The sequence below is a fragment of the Buteo buteo genome, chromosome 7, assembly GCF_964188355.1.
Source record: "Buteo buteo chromosome 7, bButBut1.hap1.1, whole genome shotgun sequence".
NCBI lineage: Eukaryota > Metazoa > Chordata > Aves > Accipitriformes > Accipitridae > Buteo > Buteo buteo.
The window spans coordinates 20,566,812-20,584,624 of record NC_134177.1 but is presented as its reverse complement, the minus strand read 5'-3'; the positions used below and the strand labels follow the sequence as shown (position 1 = coordinate 20,584,624).

The 17,813-nt window shown below is 44.0% G+C and overlaps 2 protein-coding genes across 2 annotated transcripts in view; both read right to left on the bottom strand.

Annotated features, from left to right (window-relative positions):
• The window catches only part of FAM124B (family with sequence similarity 124 member B), a 65,030-nt gene extending 64,758 nt beyond the window's left edge, over positions 1-272 (bottom strand). Inside the window, exon 1 of the mRNA XM_075031852.1 lies at positions 235-272. The gene's annotated coding sequence lies outside the window, so the exon portion shown is untranslated. The remainder of the gene's footprint in view (positions 1-234) is intronic.
• A 12,272-nt stretch (positions 273-12,544) lies between these two features.
• The window catches only part of CUL3 (cullin 3), a 58,552-nt gene continuing 53,283 nt past the window's right edge, over positions 12,545-17,813 (bottom strand). Inside the window, exons 14-16 of the mRNA XM_075031850.1 lie at positions 15,966-16,152; positions 14,060-14,205; positions 12,545-13,359 (exon numbers count right to left, since the gene is read on the bottom strand). Of these exons, the coding sequence (XP_074887951.1) occupies positions 13,228-13,359; positions 14,060-14,205; positions 15,966-16,152 (465 nt within the window). The 3' untranslated portion in view covers positions 12,545-13,227. The remainder of the gene's footprint in view (positions 13,360-14,059; positions 14,206-15,965; positions 16,153-17,813) is intronic.

Genomic DNA, 17,813 nt, shown 5'->3' with positions numbered 1-17,813 from the left:
TCTTTTTAACCAGCTAACAAGGAGTAGGAATCCAGCGAGGGTCTGTCAGCAGACACAGAAAATACAGAGAGCTCCACTGCACACTGCAAATCAGGATCCAAGGGCACACACGCACAAAAGAAAAGGAAAATAATTAAAAAACCCCAACCAATCAACCAACCAAAAAAACCCCCCAAAACAGTTATAAAGAGGAGAGGGACAGGGAAGCTTGCTGCAGGCTGCAGCCTGTCTTACCTCGCAGAGCTACCAGGGGGGCTGACCCTCGGCCGCTGCTGGGAGTCGCAGCTCCGACCTGGCAGCAGCAGCAGCGCAGCGGGCTGCAACTCCTCCCATTGACGGGACCCAGCGACTTGAGACTCCTGCTGTGAGAAACACTATGCTAGGAGATGCACCGACAAGATAGAGTTTCAAGACTCACGGGAGATAAAATGCAAACTAAAACGAGAGAGTTTCCTCCGGACACTCGGCTGCAGCAGTTGGGGGAACAGGCATCCTCGCAGCACTACAGCACACGCCATCAGAGGGACAGCTAGGATCAAACCACATCTTCCCTGTGCGCTTAGTGACTATATTTACAAAAGTAAAGCAAATAAGCTATCCTCAAGCAACATGGACTTCGGCGCAAATGCAAGGCTGGGAGAGCAGCACTGAGACACAGAGACGAGGGAGATCACTGGCAACGGACCAAACCACGACCCTGCCAAAGCCCACGTTAAAACTGCCATAGTCTTTGAGGCAATCAAGCTTTTACCATTGGTACCTGAACAATCTCTCAGGAAAAGAAGAGCCTAGACTGAGGACTGAGTTTCCAAATACACACCGACTTCAACAGGATCTTGGAAACCTCACATTAAACCGGATTTACTGCAGTGATGCGAACTAGGCTGTATCACAGCTGCCAACCCCAAACAAGTTGCCGTTCTGCTTAAGCCAAGGCAAAGGCAATGGGGAGAGAGAGGATGCTGCTGCAGCCTGCAACAGTGTTGGGCGAGAGCCAGCGCGCTGACAGCACGGAGCGTGCAGCAACGCCGCCCTCCCTCCAGCCCCTCTTCTGTGCTCGGTGGGGTGCACGAGATCCAGCCGCAAGACAAGGGTCAGGGAGAGGAACAAAGAACCTCTGTGTACCTGAAGCCTGAGTCAGCTTTCCCGCTCCTGATGCCCTAAGACGCCCGAGACACATGTGGTTATATAGATGCCTTTGACATATGCTGGCCTCCCTCCAGTTAGACCGCTGGCCTCCCTCCAGTTAGACGGCTGATGGCCACTACAGCCACACGCAAGGGAAATCTCAAAGAAAGCATGAACAGCAGAAGGCCGGCTCTAGTCATTCAGACGGTTCAAATTCAAGCAATTTGAACACAGGGAAAAGTAGAAAGCCTTCCGAATAAGCGCATGTAACCAAAAATGCACAAATTTCTTTGCAGAGACTCCTACACGGTTCAGGCCTCGGTGCCGGCAGCCCAGTTGCCATACTGACTGCTAGTAGCAGCGTGCCTTCGCTCGTAGCAATGGGCACACGCTGCACCCCCCAAAAAGCCGTGAAATATGCTTTTGCCATTTATAGCTTCCTATTAGTAACAAATACGTCATACAAAGGCACTGCCTGTCCTTGCCTGGCTACCAGCATCCCACAACAGCCACAAAGTTTGTAAGATTTGGATTTATACAACCTGACTGAGGCAGCTTTTACATTCAGCTCCAACCAAATCTGGGCTATGTGTCTGTACTGGGTTTGTATGGCAAGGTTTTGGTAGCAGGGGGATTACAGGGTGGCTTCTGTAAGAAGCTGCTGGAAGCTTCCCCTGTGTTCGAGAGAGCCCATACCAGCTGGCTCTGAGATGGACCCGCCGCCAACTAAGGCCGAGCCAATCAGCGATAGTGATAACGCCTCTGTGATAACATTTTAAGAAGGAAAAAAATTGCTGGGACAGACAGAAACGGCAGCCAGAGAGGAGTGAAGAACATGTGAGAGAAACAGCCCTGCGGACCCCCAGGTCAGTGCAGAAGGAGGGGGAGGAGATGCTCCAGGCGCCGGAGCAGAGATTCCCCTGCAGCCCGTGGGGAAGACCACGGTGAGGCAGGCTGTCCCCCTGCAGCCCAGAGGGGTCCACAGTGGAGCAGATATCCACCTGCAGCCTGGGGAGGACCCCACGCCGGAGCAGGTGGGTTCCCGAAGGAGGCTGTGACCCCGTGGGAACCCCGTGCTGGAGCAGGCTCCTGGCAGGACCTGCGGATCTGTGGAGAGAGGAGCCTACAGAGCAGGTTTTCTGTCAGGACTTGTGACCCCGTGGGGGACCCACACTGGAGCAGTGTGCTCCTGAAGGACTGCACACTGTGGAAGGGACCCACGCTGGAGCAGTTTGTGAAGAACTGCAGCCCGTGGGAAGGGCCCACGTTGGAGAAGTTCATGGAGGACTGTCTCCCGTGGGAGGGACCCCACGCTGGAGCAAGGGAAGAACATGAGGAGTCCTCCCCCTGAGGGGGATGAAGCGGCAGAAAATAACGTGTGATGAACTGGTCGTAAACCCCATTCCCCGTCCCCCCTGTGCCACTGCAGGAGTAGGTAGAGAATCCGGGAGTGAAGTTGAGCCTGGGAAGAAGGGAGGGGTGGAGGGAAGGTGTTCTGAGATTTGGTTTTATTCCTCATTACCCTACTCTGGTTGATTGGTAATAAATTTAGTTAATTTTCCCCAAGCTGAGTCTGTTTTGCCCATGATGGTAATTGGTGAGTGATCTCTCCCGTCCTTATCTTGACCCACAAGCCCTTTCTTTGTTATATTTTCTCTCCCCTGTCCAGCGGGGGGGGGGGGGGGGGGGGGGGGGAAGCAGGGGGGAGTGATAGAGTGGCTTTGGTGGGCACCTGGCCTCCAGCCAGGGACAACCCACCACAGTGTCCTCAGCAGGTTATGGGGCACTTGCAGACAGATTCTTCCTCAGTTTTCAGTTTGCTTAAAATATTTTAAAAAACCCCCAAACTCCAAAGCACTCCATACACACAAACCAAGATCCATGAAACATAATGAGCTAATAGGAGGTTTTATCAGAAACTAGTATTAGAAAACAAAGTCAAGTCTGTTGACTTGTCTACACAGGGCCAAAATCTAGCAGTGACCCAAGATGGTATCTTTGAGAGCCCTCTGCCCACATCCCCAGCATCAACCCCACTCCTACCCAGGTCAGTGTGGCATGAGGAGGGAGTCAGCTTGCCTACATGTGAATTGAAGTGCCTAGCTTCAGGGACTCATTTCTGAAAGATTCAGCCTAGCAGTTTTTATATAAATTACACTTCAATTAAAAACCTTCCAGAAAAAGAAAACAGGCACATCTAAACAAAACTGAGACTTGCAGCACCTAGTGAAGTGTTTATTTAATCAGCTTACATTTAGCTTTGTTGCAGACAACTCAAGGCAAAATTCTTGGAAGACCAGCAGCAGGCGCCAAGAGAAACTGCACCCTACTGAGTGTTAATAAGAGCAAGTCACCAGGAGATGGTGAGCTCGCCAGTAAGTCCAAGCTCCAGCTTAAGGAACAAGTCAGACCTACGCAGTGTGAAAGCGTCTAATTACCCCCTTTCCTGAGAACAGCCCTCCTGAGATACAGAATAATACACCCCAAATTCTAATTAAAAAAACCAGTCTTGGCCTGGATCCCACATTATGTTGGAATTGCAGATTTGCATAATAAAGTTGATAACAAATGCTGTGACAGACAAGCTGCAGGAGATTATTAGCCTCATCTTTAACAGAATTTCAAAAGAAGCAATATCCAAACATCAAACAAGCATTAGCAGAAGTAGCTCTCACGGTCTAAGAAACTCAGGCATTGCTTGGATTTGGCGCATGTTCTAGCAAACTTTGCAAAGAAAAAGCTGCACATGAACTCAAAGACCATAGTAAGGCACTATCAGGCTCTAATGTAGCTTCACTTTGAGGACTTCAGGACTTCCCTTCCCATTGTGAGTTCTTCCTCCCAAGAACAGGACTGCTAAGGGCTATTCATAAACAGTGAATGGAAGTTGCACCTACCAGTGTACCCCCTTCCCTCCCAGCTTCTTCTCAGGCAAACAGGAGCACATGGCTCCCAGACCATCATCTCTCCAGAAAATTTCCTTGTCTTGTCCACACCTAATCCAGGTCAGCAGTTCCATGACTCGGGGAGGTGAAACAGGCCCGTCTCTCCTAAACATCAATATGCCTTCTTGCTTTAGGATAAATAGCTGCTGAGAGCAGGCAGACTATGTCAGGCTGTTCGGAGACCCAGGCAGATATTGCTGTGTTAGTTACAGTCACACCACATTTTCAAGATTTTCTTTGCAGGCAAAAACTGTGAAAACAAGGGTCAAGGTTTTGTTTGGTATGAGAAGACTGAAGGACCAGAAGTACCTGTGTGAACCTTATAGCCTTAGTGTGGAATGAGGCAGAAATATTTTGCTGCAGAACCATAGTTTGTGCGTGTACTTCCCTAAAACAGCCAGACTGTCCTTGAAAAACTTGGCTTTGTTTCAAAGGTCGTAAAAATAAAGAAATTCATGTTAGATGTAAATACAGTGATAAACGCCTTAAAGCAAGAACCAATGCTGTGGCTTTCCATGTACAGGATAAATACAATGTGATCACAACTGAGGCTCCAGGTACTAACCTAATGAGAATAATAACTAAGATTAAAAACAAGAGGGTAAAAAACCCCACCAGACTAAAGATGATCCTAACAGCCCACCTGGAGAGAAAGCATAATTGTTCTCATGTAGTAAGACACATCTACACTGGATTTTCAGAGCACAGTTTTTACTGCAGCTAAAGCGTAGAAGATGCCAAAGATGCTTGAAGTGCAGAAGCACAGTGATTTGAGAACCTGGAGCATATCTCCTACCTTTTGGAATAGTATTTTCACTCTTTTCTGTCTATTATTCACCAATTTCTAGCTAAAACCTCATTTTTCTGTTGCTCTTCATTTTGTGATGCCATTATTACCTGAGCAGACTGAGTGTAAAATATTATTCCATGTTGATATTATTCTGTATCACAACACACGGACCAAACCGAGTCAAGTGCACAGCAGTGCAGTTCCAGACATTACTCCCTCACGTGGGTTCCAGTTCAGGAAAGACTAACAGTAGGCTTAATTTGAATCAAGACTTCCCAGAACTAGAGTTTATACTCACTTTGTGAAATCTGCTTCCCTGGAGGTATGCAATTCCCAGCTTCACCCAAGAGCGCAATGAGTAGCAATTCCCTCAAGGGAACCAGCAACCAAGATCTCTTCGCCAAGCACCCAGCACTACATCATGCAGCCTGGGACTTGGGATGAATTCCTATAGATTTCAGCAGGCATTTTTCCCAGATAAGGCTACGAGACACAAATCAAACCACAGCAATGGTGCTGATCAACATGCTGTTACTATAGCACTATGAATCTTTAGTGTTGTGCAGTGTCAGCAGGAGGCAAGCGCCCATAGTGAATATGCATATAACAGGGTTCTGAGAAAAGCTCAGTGTTAAAGAAACCAGCAGGTACCTTTGTTCCATGTATTAGTGCTGCCCCTGCCTTTCACACAGCACCCAGTGAATATCACAAGGGCACTGAGCAGTTGCTTACTGCTGCCTGATGAACCTGTGGAACAAACCACAGGGTCAGTGTGATTCTGCCTAATGCAGCGCTTAACGTTAAGAGCCCCTATAAACTGCAAAATCATAGTTCATTATTAAAACACATCACTCAAAGAACATGAAACATGTTGTATTGGTTTTATGTGGCAAGGTTTTGGTAGCGGGGGGGGTTACAGGGGTGGCTTCTGTAAGAAGCTGCTGGAAGCTTCCCCTGTGTTCGAGAGAGAGCGAGCCCATACCAGTCGGCTCTGAGACGGACCCGCCGCCGGCCAAGGCCGAGCCAATCAGTGATAGTGGTAACACCTCTGTGATAACATTTTTAAGAAAAAAGAGTTGGGAGAGTGAGAAACAGCCACTGGAGAGAGAGTGAGAACATGTAAGAGAAACAAGCCTGCGGACACCAAGGTCAGTGAAGAAGGAGGGGGAGGAGATGCTCCAGGCGCCGGAGCAAAGATTCCCCTGCAGCCCGTGGGGAAGACCATGGTGAGGCAGGCTGTCCCCCTGCAGCCCAGGGAGGTCCACGGTGGAGCAGATCTCCACCTGCAGCCCGTGGAGGACCCCACGCCGGAGCAGGTGGGTTCCCGAAGGAGGCTGTGACCCCATGGGAAGCCCGTGCTGGAGCAGGTTCCTGGCAGGACCTGCAGATCTGTGGAGAGAGGAGCCCGTGGAGCAGGTTTTCTGGCAGGACTTGTGACCCTGCAGGGGACCTGCGCTGGAGCAGTGTGCTCCTGAAGGACTGCACACCGTGGAAAGGACCCATGCTGGAGCAGTTCGTGAAGAGCTGCAGCCCGTGGGAATGGCCCACGTTGGAGAAGTTCGTGGAGGACTGACCCCATGGGTGGGACCCCACGCTGGAGCGGGGGAAGAGTGTGATCAGCCCTCACCCTGAGGAGGTGAAGCGGCAGAAAATAACGTGTGATGACCGTAAACCCCATCCCTGTCCCCCTTGTGCCGCTGGGGGGGCTGGGTGGAGAAATCCGGGAGTGAAGTTGTGCCCGGGAAGAAGGGAGGGGTGGTGGGAAGGTGTTCTGAGATTTCGTTTTATTTTCTCATTACCTTACTCTGGCTGATTTGTAATAAATTGAGCTAATTTTCCCTAAGCTGAGTCTGTTTTGCCCGTGACGGTAATTAGTGAATGATCTCTCCTGTCCTTATCTCGACCCGTAAGTTTTTGTTATATTTTTCTCTCCCCTGTCCAGTTGAGGATGGGGGAGTGATAGAACAGCTCTGGTGGGCACCTGGCGTTTAGCCAGGGTCAACCCATCACACATGTACAGGAGACACCGTGCGTTTCCAAAAGCTCGGGAAATACTCCTTTTGGGAGGGCTAAACCCCTCCCTGATTGCCATAATACATGTTTCCTTTTGAAGGCAGTAACTAGTGAGCCCAAGCGCTGTCCTATCACAGAACTGCAGATCAACTGCTGGTACAACAAAGCTCAAGACACCGGGGTTTCAGCCTAGACAGGGTTTCTTCGTATTTTCTATTCATGTCCTTAACACCCGCTCCAAGTTCATGATGCACAAGACTCGCAGTACGTGCTACATCTCATAGGTTACCCCAACTCCGTAACACTTACCCGGAGAGGAGATCACACTAGATGGAAGGGAAGATGAATAATAAGCATAACAAATATATTTATCACTGCCAACTAATCCGTACACTTTCTGTGGCCTTTGGATGTCTTGGAGTTTTTTCGGCTTGTAAGAAACATGGAAGAAATAAAATCTGGCATTGTAACTTAAAAAGATGTCCCCTGACTAGATCGAAAACTCATGATTTTCAGATTCAATTTACAGACCTAACGCTATTTTGTTTCATCACCTGACGTTGCGCACGCGACTCGTTTGCCTCGTCCTTGAGCATGTCAGGCTAAACGGCAAGAGAAGCTGCTTTTCCTGCCCCCATCCACGCTGTTCCAAAACACGGCCTTCACAGTTTCGAGACGGCAACTGTACAGGCAGCTCAGAGCAGACGTTGCTGGATGTTTAACCGAGCTTTACTGAGGGCAAGGAAAGGAGAGGGAAGGAGCGGGAGGGAAAAAAGGAAAGCTCGTGGCAGAGCCCGTGCAGGGGCAAGCAGAGCAGCCGGCGCCCGAGCGCCGGGCAGGCAGTGCCGCTCCCCCCGCCCGCCCCGTTCCCCCACGGCCGGTGGACATACCCCCCCACACACACACCGGGCGCGCCGCCCGCAGGCCCTGCCGCACCGCCTCCGCCCGGGTGAGGGCTGCCGGGGCGGCTGCCGGGGGGCGGGAGGGGGCTCCCCCATCTCCCACAGCCCGAGCGAGGGGGCCGGGCCCCGGCGTCCCCGCCCCGAGCCCGGCCCGGCTGGGGCCTTCGACCGAGCCCGCCCTCGCGCTTCCGAGCGGCCCCCCCGGGCCACGCTTCGCCGCCGGCGGCGGGCGGCAGCGTCCCGCAGGGCCGGGCGGCCTCACAGCAGCGCCCCGGGGAGGCGCTGCGGCCCCGCCCCGTCCAAGTGGGCTGTGACAAGAGCGGGAGCACAGGCGGCGGCCGGGCCGGCGACCCTGCTGGCGCCGTTTCTACCCGCGTCACGACTTCTGCGGTTCGGAGCGCTTCTGTGCCGCAGACGCTACTTGTTTGGGTGAAGAGGCAGCCCTGGTCATACTTACTTCTCGCTGGAAGTCATCCGGGATGCCACAAAGCTGCCAGCGCAGCTTACCATCTTAATACATGATGAATACAAGTTACTAAAAGCCCATTTTGCGCAGGCCTTGGCAACTCCCACCACAACGATCTCGGAAGCTTCGCACCGCGCCTCCCTTGCCCTCCCCAGAGACGCGCTCTCCTCCCTGCACGACGGCCGACACGCTGCGGTGACGGCACAACAGCCCCTCGCTGCAAACGCACGCCACTCCGCTGCCTAAACACTCCCTTCCTGAGCGTGCACGATACGGCGCACCACCTTCGCTTTTTAGCTTCAGCTTCTGACAGATCAAACGTCAATGCTTTGCCAGCATTTGAAGGATAAGGCACACAAATGAAGCGAGCCGCAGCGGTATGTTGTTCAAAGAGGAGGAACAGAACAGCAGTCGTTAAGATCGGAGGGTGCCTCAGCGTCTGTTGTACGTGGAACGCAAGCTGAGTTTTGAACTGCAGGAGAAAGAATAATTAATACAACATCACTGCTGTTCAGTTCAAATGTTACTACTTTTCCTATCTGTAAACTTCATGTCTGTCTCAATGATATTAAACGCGTTAGCTCCCATGGACTCACTCCCCATCGAAGTTCCAGTTTTGGAGAAATGAAGAGAAGAGCAGGACCCTGACAGAAGTGAAGCTGTTTTACAAACTTGACACGTACTAATGCCATCACAGCAGTACCTTCCTGCAGCAAGAGCTCTGGTCACATCAATAAGGTTACACCAAACGTATGAACCGCAGTGCACCTGGGGAGACCTGCTGCTCTGAAAGAGACCACCATACCCACAAAACATAAGCCAGGTTGCACTGATGTGTGTGTTGCGCACCGCCTGTTTATTGCGGCCATTTGTTAAAGCTGTGCCACTACTTTCATTTAAAACAGCATCCTTACATTTTTACAGTAACGTTCACCTCTGCCTTACCCGGTACAGAGTTACAACACGGATAAAGCCAGCTGAAAGATTCAGAATATTCAATCCAGTTGTGGGCACACTCTATGAACACTTCCCTACATACTGAAGGACAGCAAGTTAGATGAATTACTCTCCTGTTCTTTACATATATCCAGCTGAAAACTGGATAAATACCAAGTTCTGCATTTTACAAAGTTTTCACATGACACATTCCAGAAACAGAGCCATTAAACTCATGCTTCAGACTGAGCACATTGGTTATTTAATTTACTATCCAAGATATCAAAATGAATATTAACAGAAATGGGACTTCGGTACAAACACAAACAAGACGATGCCTCTTATCAGTTCTGCACACTGCTGTGAGCCTAGTTCTAGACTGTCAAATCCTTGCTCTAATCCACAGGGGCTCCAAGGAACTGGGAGCTAACGATCAGAGCCCACCTCACCTCTAACCACTGATTAACAATGCAGAGTTCAGGAGTTTGATTGAGCTATGAAGGTTCTGGCCAGTTCTGGACATAGGACAAGAGGCCACAAGTAGTTCCAGTTTTTGCTACTTTTGACAAAACGGGAATCCCATCTCTGTGTAAGCTTATGCCCTAAAGCATGCATGACAGGCTCTATTAGCGTATATATGTGCCACCTATCAGGCACTGTACAATTTGATTACAACACATGTGAATAAAATTACTTCAGTCATCCAGAATATTTAGTGCAATGATTCTGTTTTTACAAGTCCAGAAATGTAAATATTATGGCAGCTGCCAATTCACAACGAGCAAAGGTAACAAGAACAGACGGTATTACATTGAAAGCTTTAGGGTCGACAGGACAAAGTTTGTCTTTAGGAAAGGGAGCGAGGAGAGCTATTTCATTCAAGAGTAGTTTAGCATTCAGGATTCAGTCTGCTTTGCAGACATGCTTAACATTCATTTGTTCTGTAGCAAATGGGGAAATTGTACAGATTAATTCTAGGAGACAAAAAGAGCAGATCAAAGCTGTAAAGGAAGCTAACATTGAAAACAGCAAGAACTAAATCAGGGATACATAGGATAATCTTATTTGTTACAATGGTAAATGAAGTGTACTCTCAACCCTTTGAAGTAAACTTGTCTACAAGGAAGGTGCATGCCTATGTATCTTCAAATAGCTAGAAAACTCAAAACCTATTTCTAATTTTAAAAAGTCTGAAGAATTAAACTCCATGTTTATTACGTCTTGTTACTGTATTTAACTGCACATAAATGCAAGGAAGCCAAACTTAATAATCACACTCATACGTGTAACTACAATCCTACTGATTAAATTTTAACAAGATTACAAAGAAATTTTAAGTAGAAATTAAGAAAGGAAGCAAAAACGAAATTAGGTAAGGCACAGCAGAATTCTACTGGGGACTGTAAAAGAAATGTCAGTATGGGGACTGTAAAAGAAATCTCAGTAATGTACGCCAACAGTGTAAAGGCATGAGCATGAAACTCACCTTAAGCGGAGTCCTAATGACATCTTGTTCTCTTTGACCAGAGTTTTCACATTCTCCATCTTTAAATCCTCAGTATCATGATCTCGTTGTTCAACAGTAAAGGGCACATTTCCAAAAGGTGACTTCAGCAAAAGTCCCTTCCTGAATAGTGTCTTCAAAATTCTATTAAATTTAAAATGGAAACTATACTCTTAGTATTTGTTACTGAAGATAGCCATCACCACCTGTTATTCTTCTAGCAAACACTCTTGCCCACGTAGCTTGTAAAAAAACCCACCCTTAAACACATAATTATACAGTCATTCATGGAACATTCAGGCTCAGCACTTAAAAAAGCCACCAGAGGTAGAAAGCTTCAGCTGATGCACAGCAAAAGTACAATCACAACACTAAGGACAAAGTCCTCCTGTCATGGATAGCAACATTAGCATCTGTATAAGCTTCACAGGGAAAAAGGATGTGAACCCATTTCTCCTTGAAAAGCACATGGGAAAGCATTAACATGCAATTATCACAACATTCATGCTATTAAAGAATAAGATACACATAAAAGAAAACCTTCATACTGATACATGGAAGAGCGAGTTACATTTTGAGGAAGATGTTTCTCATGACTTAAGCACAATCCAAACCCCAGATCTCATCTGACCCATATTTAGTATTGTTCTATGGCTAAACATTGCTATTGAAATTTTGCATATACTGTACAGAGACACAGGTGTTTTAGTAACTGTCAGCAAATACATTTTTAGAATGGCCAATGGCCTAGCTGTTTTCTTTTAGGGCTAAATTCTTGAAGAACAATGGCAGGAAAGTCTCTCAGCCACCTCCCCTCTGATGACTTAAAAGCTACTTATGTGTGCGTGTGAGTGTTGAGGGGGGTGCAGTAAACTTAAGTAAACCTTCTTAAGAAAAGCTTCAGAATAGTCAGACTAAAATATCACTCCAATTCCACTCCCTCTTTGGAAGAAATATCCTACTACTGAACAATAGCCAGGATCTGTATCTTAACAGGCTGGAGAGGGGTGAAATTGGGGACACATTATGAAAAATACTGTCCAATCGCATTGCTACATTACACCACCACCACATATTTAATACGGCTAATCAAGAAATGCTCTGGCAGTGTCTTAATGCTCTACAACCACGTTTTTCTTTTGTTTCAACTACAGCTCTACATATTGGGAAGCCCATCCCAACTATATTTTTCAGCATCTATGGATGAAAGTAATGTGAATCAAGAAAAAAATACTGTTTTGAATGAAAACAGAAAAATAGCTATGGCAGAGAAACTATGTAATATGTGCATTGGAATGTCAGAAACACTGTTTAATAAAAACTCTGCAGTACAATGCACACCTCAAACCATTTCTAACTATGAGAATAATGATGCCACTAAACTGCAATTTTTAATCTATTTTTGCAGCCACACTGACAAGAAGAAAAAACTTCCAGTGTAAGAACTAAAAATTTCATTACAGTAACAATTTTCTATTGCATGTTTAAAATGCATTTTTAAAAACAAATAGTGCATGCTGGCTTCACTTTAATCTCCTGAAATATGTACTTATGATGGGAAGCCCTGGGGCTACAGATCCATCTATGATGTTTATTAACAAAATATAATCCCAGTACGTTTCCCCAGGGGACAGTATTTAGTTCCAAAAGATTGTCAACCCTGTACTCTAACACACTTGAATTAGGTGTTTGTGTACACTAAATCCATTTATTTTAAATTTATTTTGTCTACATTTAGTGAAATAAAAACATCGCCCTGTACAATCCACCATCAGCAGTGAGTACAACAGCAAAAATTATTATACAGTTTATACACACTAAAATTTTTTCCTTTTTCCTATAAAGAAACCAGAACAAACCTAATCAATATAGAGTTTAATTTAGAAGAACTCAAATTACAGAAGGGAAAGCCAAAATTATTACGGTCTTTTCTGAGCCCCCAGAAGTTCCTGATTCACGTTGTTGGAACAGTGAGTGCAGCTGGAAGAGTGAAACATGCTCAAGTTGTCTTCTTGGGTCATCAAAAGATTACCAAATATTTAAATTAAACATGGCTAGTTAAAGAAACATTTGAAGCAGAGCAATATAACTGGGAATTCTGCCTTCCCAGTTGTGGTTTCTTTTAAACCCAACTTATACAATGCGCGAAGTGCTAAGCAACACTACAGAAACACATTTACATCAACACTGAAGATCTGGGGAAATGAAATTCCAACAATTTTATTTTTTTAAGTGAGCTGTGTTTTCTAAATTTGTTTTTATTTTTCTGTTTTCATACAGTATTGAAAACAAACGCGGCACATTCACATTTTCTCGAAGAATTGTAAGGATGATCTCTACAGGGATAACGTTGAAAAGCCTGAAGCTCAATCAATTGATGTTGAAAACTCTCAAAAGGAGTAAAAGGCTTGATCTGAATGGTCTAGAACATGTATTGTAATTTAATAGAAGAGATGGTCGTCTTAATATTAATGATTTAAAAGAACTTCCCAGTTCATGCGAAGAGTATAGTCCAAGAATAAATCAAATTTTCTGAACGCATTTTATGCTACGTAAGTGTATACTTTGCGATCCTCAGGTGTTCGTGCCAAATATTCTCTCTCAATAAGTCCTTCAATACGTTTTTTAATAACAACTGGACTTGGTAAGAATCGGGCCTTCAGCTGCTGAGTTACCTAGAACATAAGATCAAAACCAATATGAGATCACAGGGCAAGTAAGATCATCAAGTATCCTAACTGACCAAAGTAATCAGAAAAATATATTTAGACAGAGCTGGCTACACCCATGAAGCATAAGAAGCAGTCTGCAAACGTCTAACAGTTTTTTTACCCCCCATCAGTTGCTTGCTCATTTTTTGGGGTATAGTTCAAAGTACTGACACTCTACAGAGGCATGGTCACAACCTGAGAATCACCTCAATTTCACAGGCCTAAGGGAGTTCAAGAATGGAAAATCCATACTGGTCCTGAAGCTGTCAGAACTTAGGAGTTAAGAGTAGCAGGACTCATTCTCCCTGTGCTGAGAGCTCAAATCTCTCAAATCTGGACCCAACAGTCAGTAACAAGATCAAAGCAGAAAATAATTAAAGTACAGGTTTTTTTGTTGCCAACTGTTATTTAAAGGAATTTGATAACATCAGAATAGCACTAAGAGGAAGAAAAATTAGATTCACCCATGAGTACATCCTAAACTGAAGGGTGAGGATTTAGATATCTTCAGATACAAAGGGAGGAAAAAAAAAGGATGGATTAAACACAGCATCTCTCAAAAGCCTTTCAGAATCATGTTAGTGACAGCTGTGTAACTTTCATGAATTAACAGGAAAAGCAAAAAGAATTCCCCAGCCCATATCAAAATTGTGTACAAGTATACCTCTGCTACTAGCACATTGTGTTGCATCTTCTTTCTAGATTTCATTATCCGAACTATAGCAGCTTCTATCTCATGTTTTCTGTCATCATCTACTTTCTGCCTTGTTTCTTTCCTTTCTGGATCAGATTCTCCTTGTTTGGCAGCAACTTAAAGAAAAGAAAGAGAATGTAAAGTATGTTAGCAAAATTAAAATTTATTTCATTGTGTAAGTGTTAGCTTCACTATTTATTTCATCTAGCCATCAAGTTATATTTTCCTGAGTTTTGACATTCTCTAACTTGGGTTTTTTTCTGTGAAAAGCAGCCACAAGAACATATTAACACTTTCTGGCATATTTTGATAGCAACTGACAAGGTAACAATCTGTTATTTAATTACTGCTATGTTAAAATTTCAACAGTACTCAAATCTGCTTACAGGCACCACCAACCCCCATGCTCCCATTAAATATTCTTCTCTTTAATATATCAAATAATCCATTAATTAAAATAGAAAAAGGATTGAAGATTTACTTTACAAACTAGTTAGATACTTTAAAAGTTCATCAGTCAGAAGAAACAGTCCAACTTTATCCTCCCCAACTCAATTATATCTTTGTATTCTGTTCTCCTCTTCTATTTGTGTGTTATTTCTGCCCTTATGTCTAGCTTTTCTTACCCTTTCACCCAAGCATCATTATAATCAAGCCCTCCTCCCATCCTGCTATACCACTTTTCCCTCTGCCCTTCTTCACACAAAAGCCCCAAATATTTATCAGTTTTAAAGAGATACACATAAGAAGTCTTCTACGTAAGACACAAACATAACACCACAAGTATCAAATTTGCTCTAAACCCATCTTGAATCCCAAATCATATTCCCCATTCACTGACATGTGTAGAGTGGAAATGAAAAAGCAGAATTCCACTAAAGCTCAAATAGTTGTTACAGAGTTGACTTTAATTATGCCAGAGAACTGCCTTGGGCCCTAATCAGAGAATTCTCAATATCCTCATTTGGCTGCTGCGCTCCTGCTCACCAGAAAAATTCTCCAGACATGGCAAATGTGTTGACATCACAGCACTCTGCATGCACATGAAGACAGTCTAGCTATCACTTATGCAGAGGGATAACGTGCAATGTAATGTATGTAGGTACTACTGGGTTTTACAGGCTTACATCCCTGGACATAGCGTGCTGCACAGAAGCCCAACAAGTTATATTATGTGCAACAAACAGCATGTGAATTACCGATGTTGCACTTAAAATACACAGCATCACTGGCAATGTTTTATATACAAAGATCTGCAAAGTCAGAAAATATTTTTAGATGTACTAAAACTAAGAACTAATCTGCCAAAACACTCTATGAAGTGTATCTACAGCAATGCTAACAACTCAGAAATTATTTCCAGAGAGCTTTCTAGACAAAAAGGTACCAACATTACTTATGTGTAACAAACCAGCACTTTGATGAGCTAATGCAGTGCTATTGTACCTTCTCTTATTTGCTAAACCCAAATCATTGCCCAAAACCATTATAGCTACCTGGCACTTGGAAATGGCTGTTGTATCATGGGCTAAAAATATCACTCAATTTCAAAGCAGTAAAGCAACTTATGAGGCAATTTACTTATTTCTGAATCAATCAGTAGCATATTTTTAATTTTGCTATTTAATTTCAATTTTATTTCTCTTTCAACATTTCCTTTTAAGAGATAATTACATTGTAAAGTAAAAGACTTAACTATGACTTCCACACTTTTCTTAATATTTAAATTTTCATTTTGATGCAACCAATCATCATCATAAAAAAAAAAAATTACTCTCTTCCTTTTACTTGTATGAACATCAACCCTGCAAAAGATAATTTGACATTTTAAGGCAGTTTTGGGACTGCAAGACAGTAGAATATAAAGCTCACTTACCCGTCTGAATCTTGACTCTGTGTAGTTTAGATGTGAACTGATCATTCACTGTAAATATATGACCATTTTCTATTTCTTTTGATTTAGGCTCTTTTGTAAGAACACGTTGTGTTGGTTTGCCACATGCAAGGGACTGTAGGGCTCTAACCAGTTCTCTTTCGGGGATATCAGTCTCTTGTTGAATTTCCTAAAGAAAAATATCTTAATTATCATGTTTTGCAAAAAACAACAGCACTGATTGCTTAAAATGCCCACCTTCAAGCATGCAAAATCATACTACTATGACAGTTGTGAGGCTTGAAAGTTTAGAATTCATTCAGTAGCAAAGTTGCAATATGTACTATGCAAAATGATCCACCTGGGTCAATGCACAGACAGTGAATTCTGTCAAGTAAATAGTCACCGTGAGCTGAAAATAGCAGAAGGAATAACCAGCTGTTTCATTTCACTATAATTTTTGACAAGGCTGAAAGGATTTGTTCACTGTCTCCAACAATTGCTGAACAGAGTGAAACCAAACCTTCTAAGTAACTCGGCGATGGTAAACAACCATAATGTTCCTGAGCCTTCCTGACAAAGAACTGTGTAAATGCTTTTGCATTCAGCAGCACCGTTGAAAATAGGATCTTTACAAACGGAAGCAAGCAAGGTCTAGTTTCACCGTAACACAGAAATACTCTACATTAATTACACCTCCTTTGTGAATAACCTGGAACAATTTGTTTACAGCCCAGATGCCCTTGGCTAGGACTTCTCCAGGTAAAACAGAAAAAAAACCCCAGTGCAGCAAATTTATGAACTTTGAAGAAGAATGTTTGTAAAAACATGTACATAACTTGTTGCACCTCTTGTCAGTATTCTGAAGAGTTCAGCTGAGAGCTGTATGTTAGGTAAGTCACCAGTGATCACGAGTTAGTAAGCAAATTATACTGGAATGCAAAATGATGCCTTAAGTGCTCTAGCAGTAGGCCAACTACTACTGCTTCCTCAAACCTAACTTGTTTATTAAACTCCCATTCATTAGAAGTTCATTTTAGCCTTATCTTTATTTTCTTCCTGTTTCTAACTTGAGGAAACTGCAGACTTCTCTGATTTCACATTCCCATTCAGACTCTTGAGGGACCTCTAGCAGCTAACAATTAAACTACCAAATAGAAAAAATAAACCTCACAGACATGTAACTGTCCACAAGAGCTGTCACTTTTCCAGCTTCCCCACCTTCGGTTCCAAGAGCAGCATCAAGCTCTTCCACTGTCCCCATAAATTGCTAATGCTCACGGCACACAAGTCAAACTGATGACCTTCAGGCTAAAAGCCGCAGTTACAACTCCCAGTGACTAAAATGCTATGTAAAGACCTATAAAGAACGTGTTAAAAGTACTGTAAACAGAAAAATCTAACTTCAGAGTACAACGAAGTTCTATTAAATGATGTTATTTCTTGAGTGTACTCAAGTTTCTTAAAATCAATCCAGAAAAAAAAATGCCTCTCTTCTGTGGTTATGCAGCACTGAAAACATGCAATAAAAATAATATGCATATACTGGCCTTTACTTGGACTCTGTCATTAATTACAGCACATCTTGTATACATCTCACTACCAGGTCTCTGTGATGGCAAAGCTCATACAGAATATGCCTACTTTTCAACTATAGACCCAACATTACATGTACCATGTTTTCTTTATGTGAAATCATGTGAAACTGTGTTTTTGACATGAATTCAAATTCATTTGAATGAGGTAAATTAAAAAAATAAATCAATCAGTAAGTTTAAAATAAAAAAATTTCAGAATTTTTGATACCTACTGCTTATGGATGATTGGGAAATAATAACATGTTCTTAATGG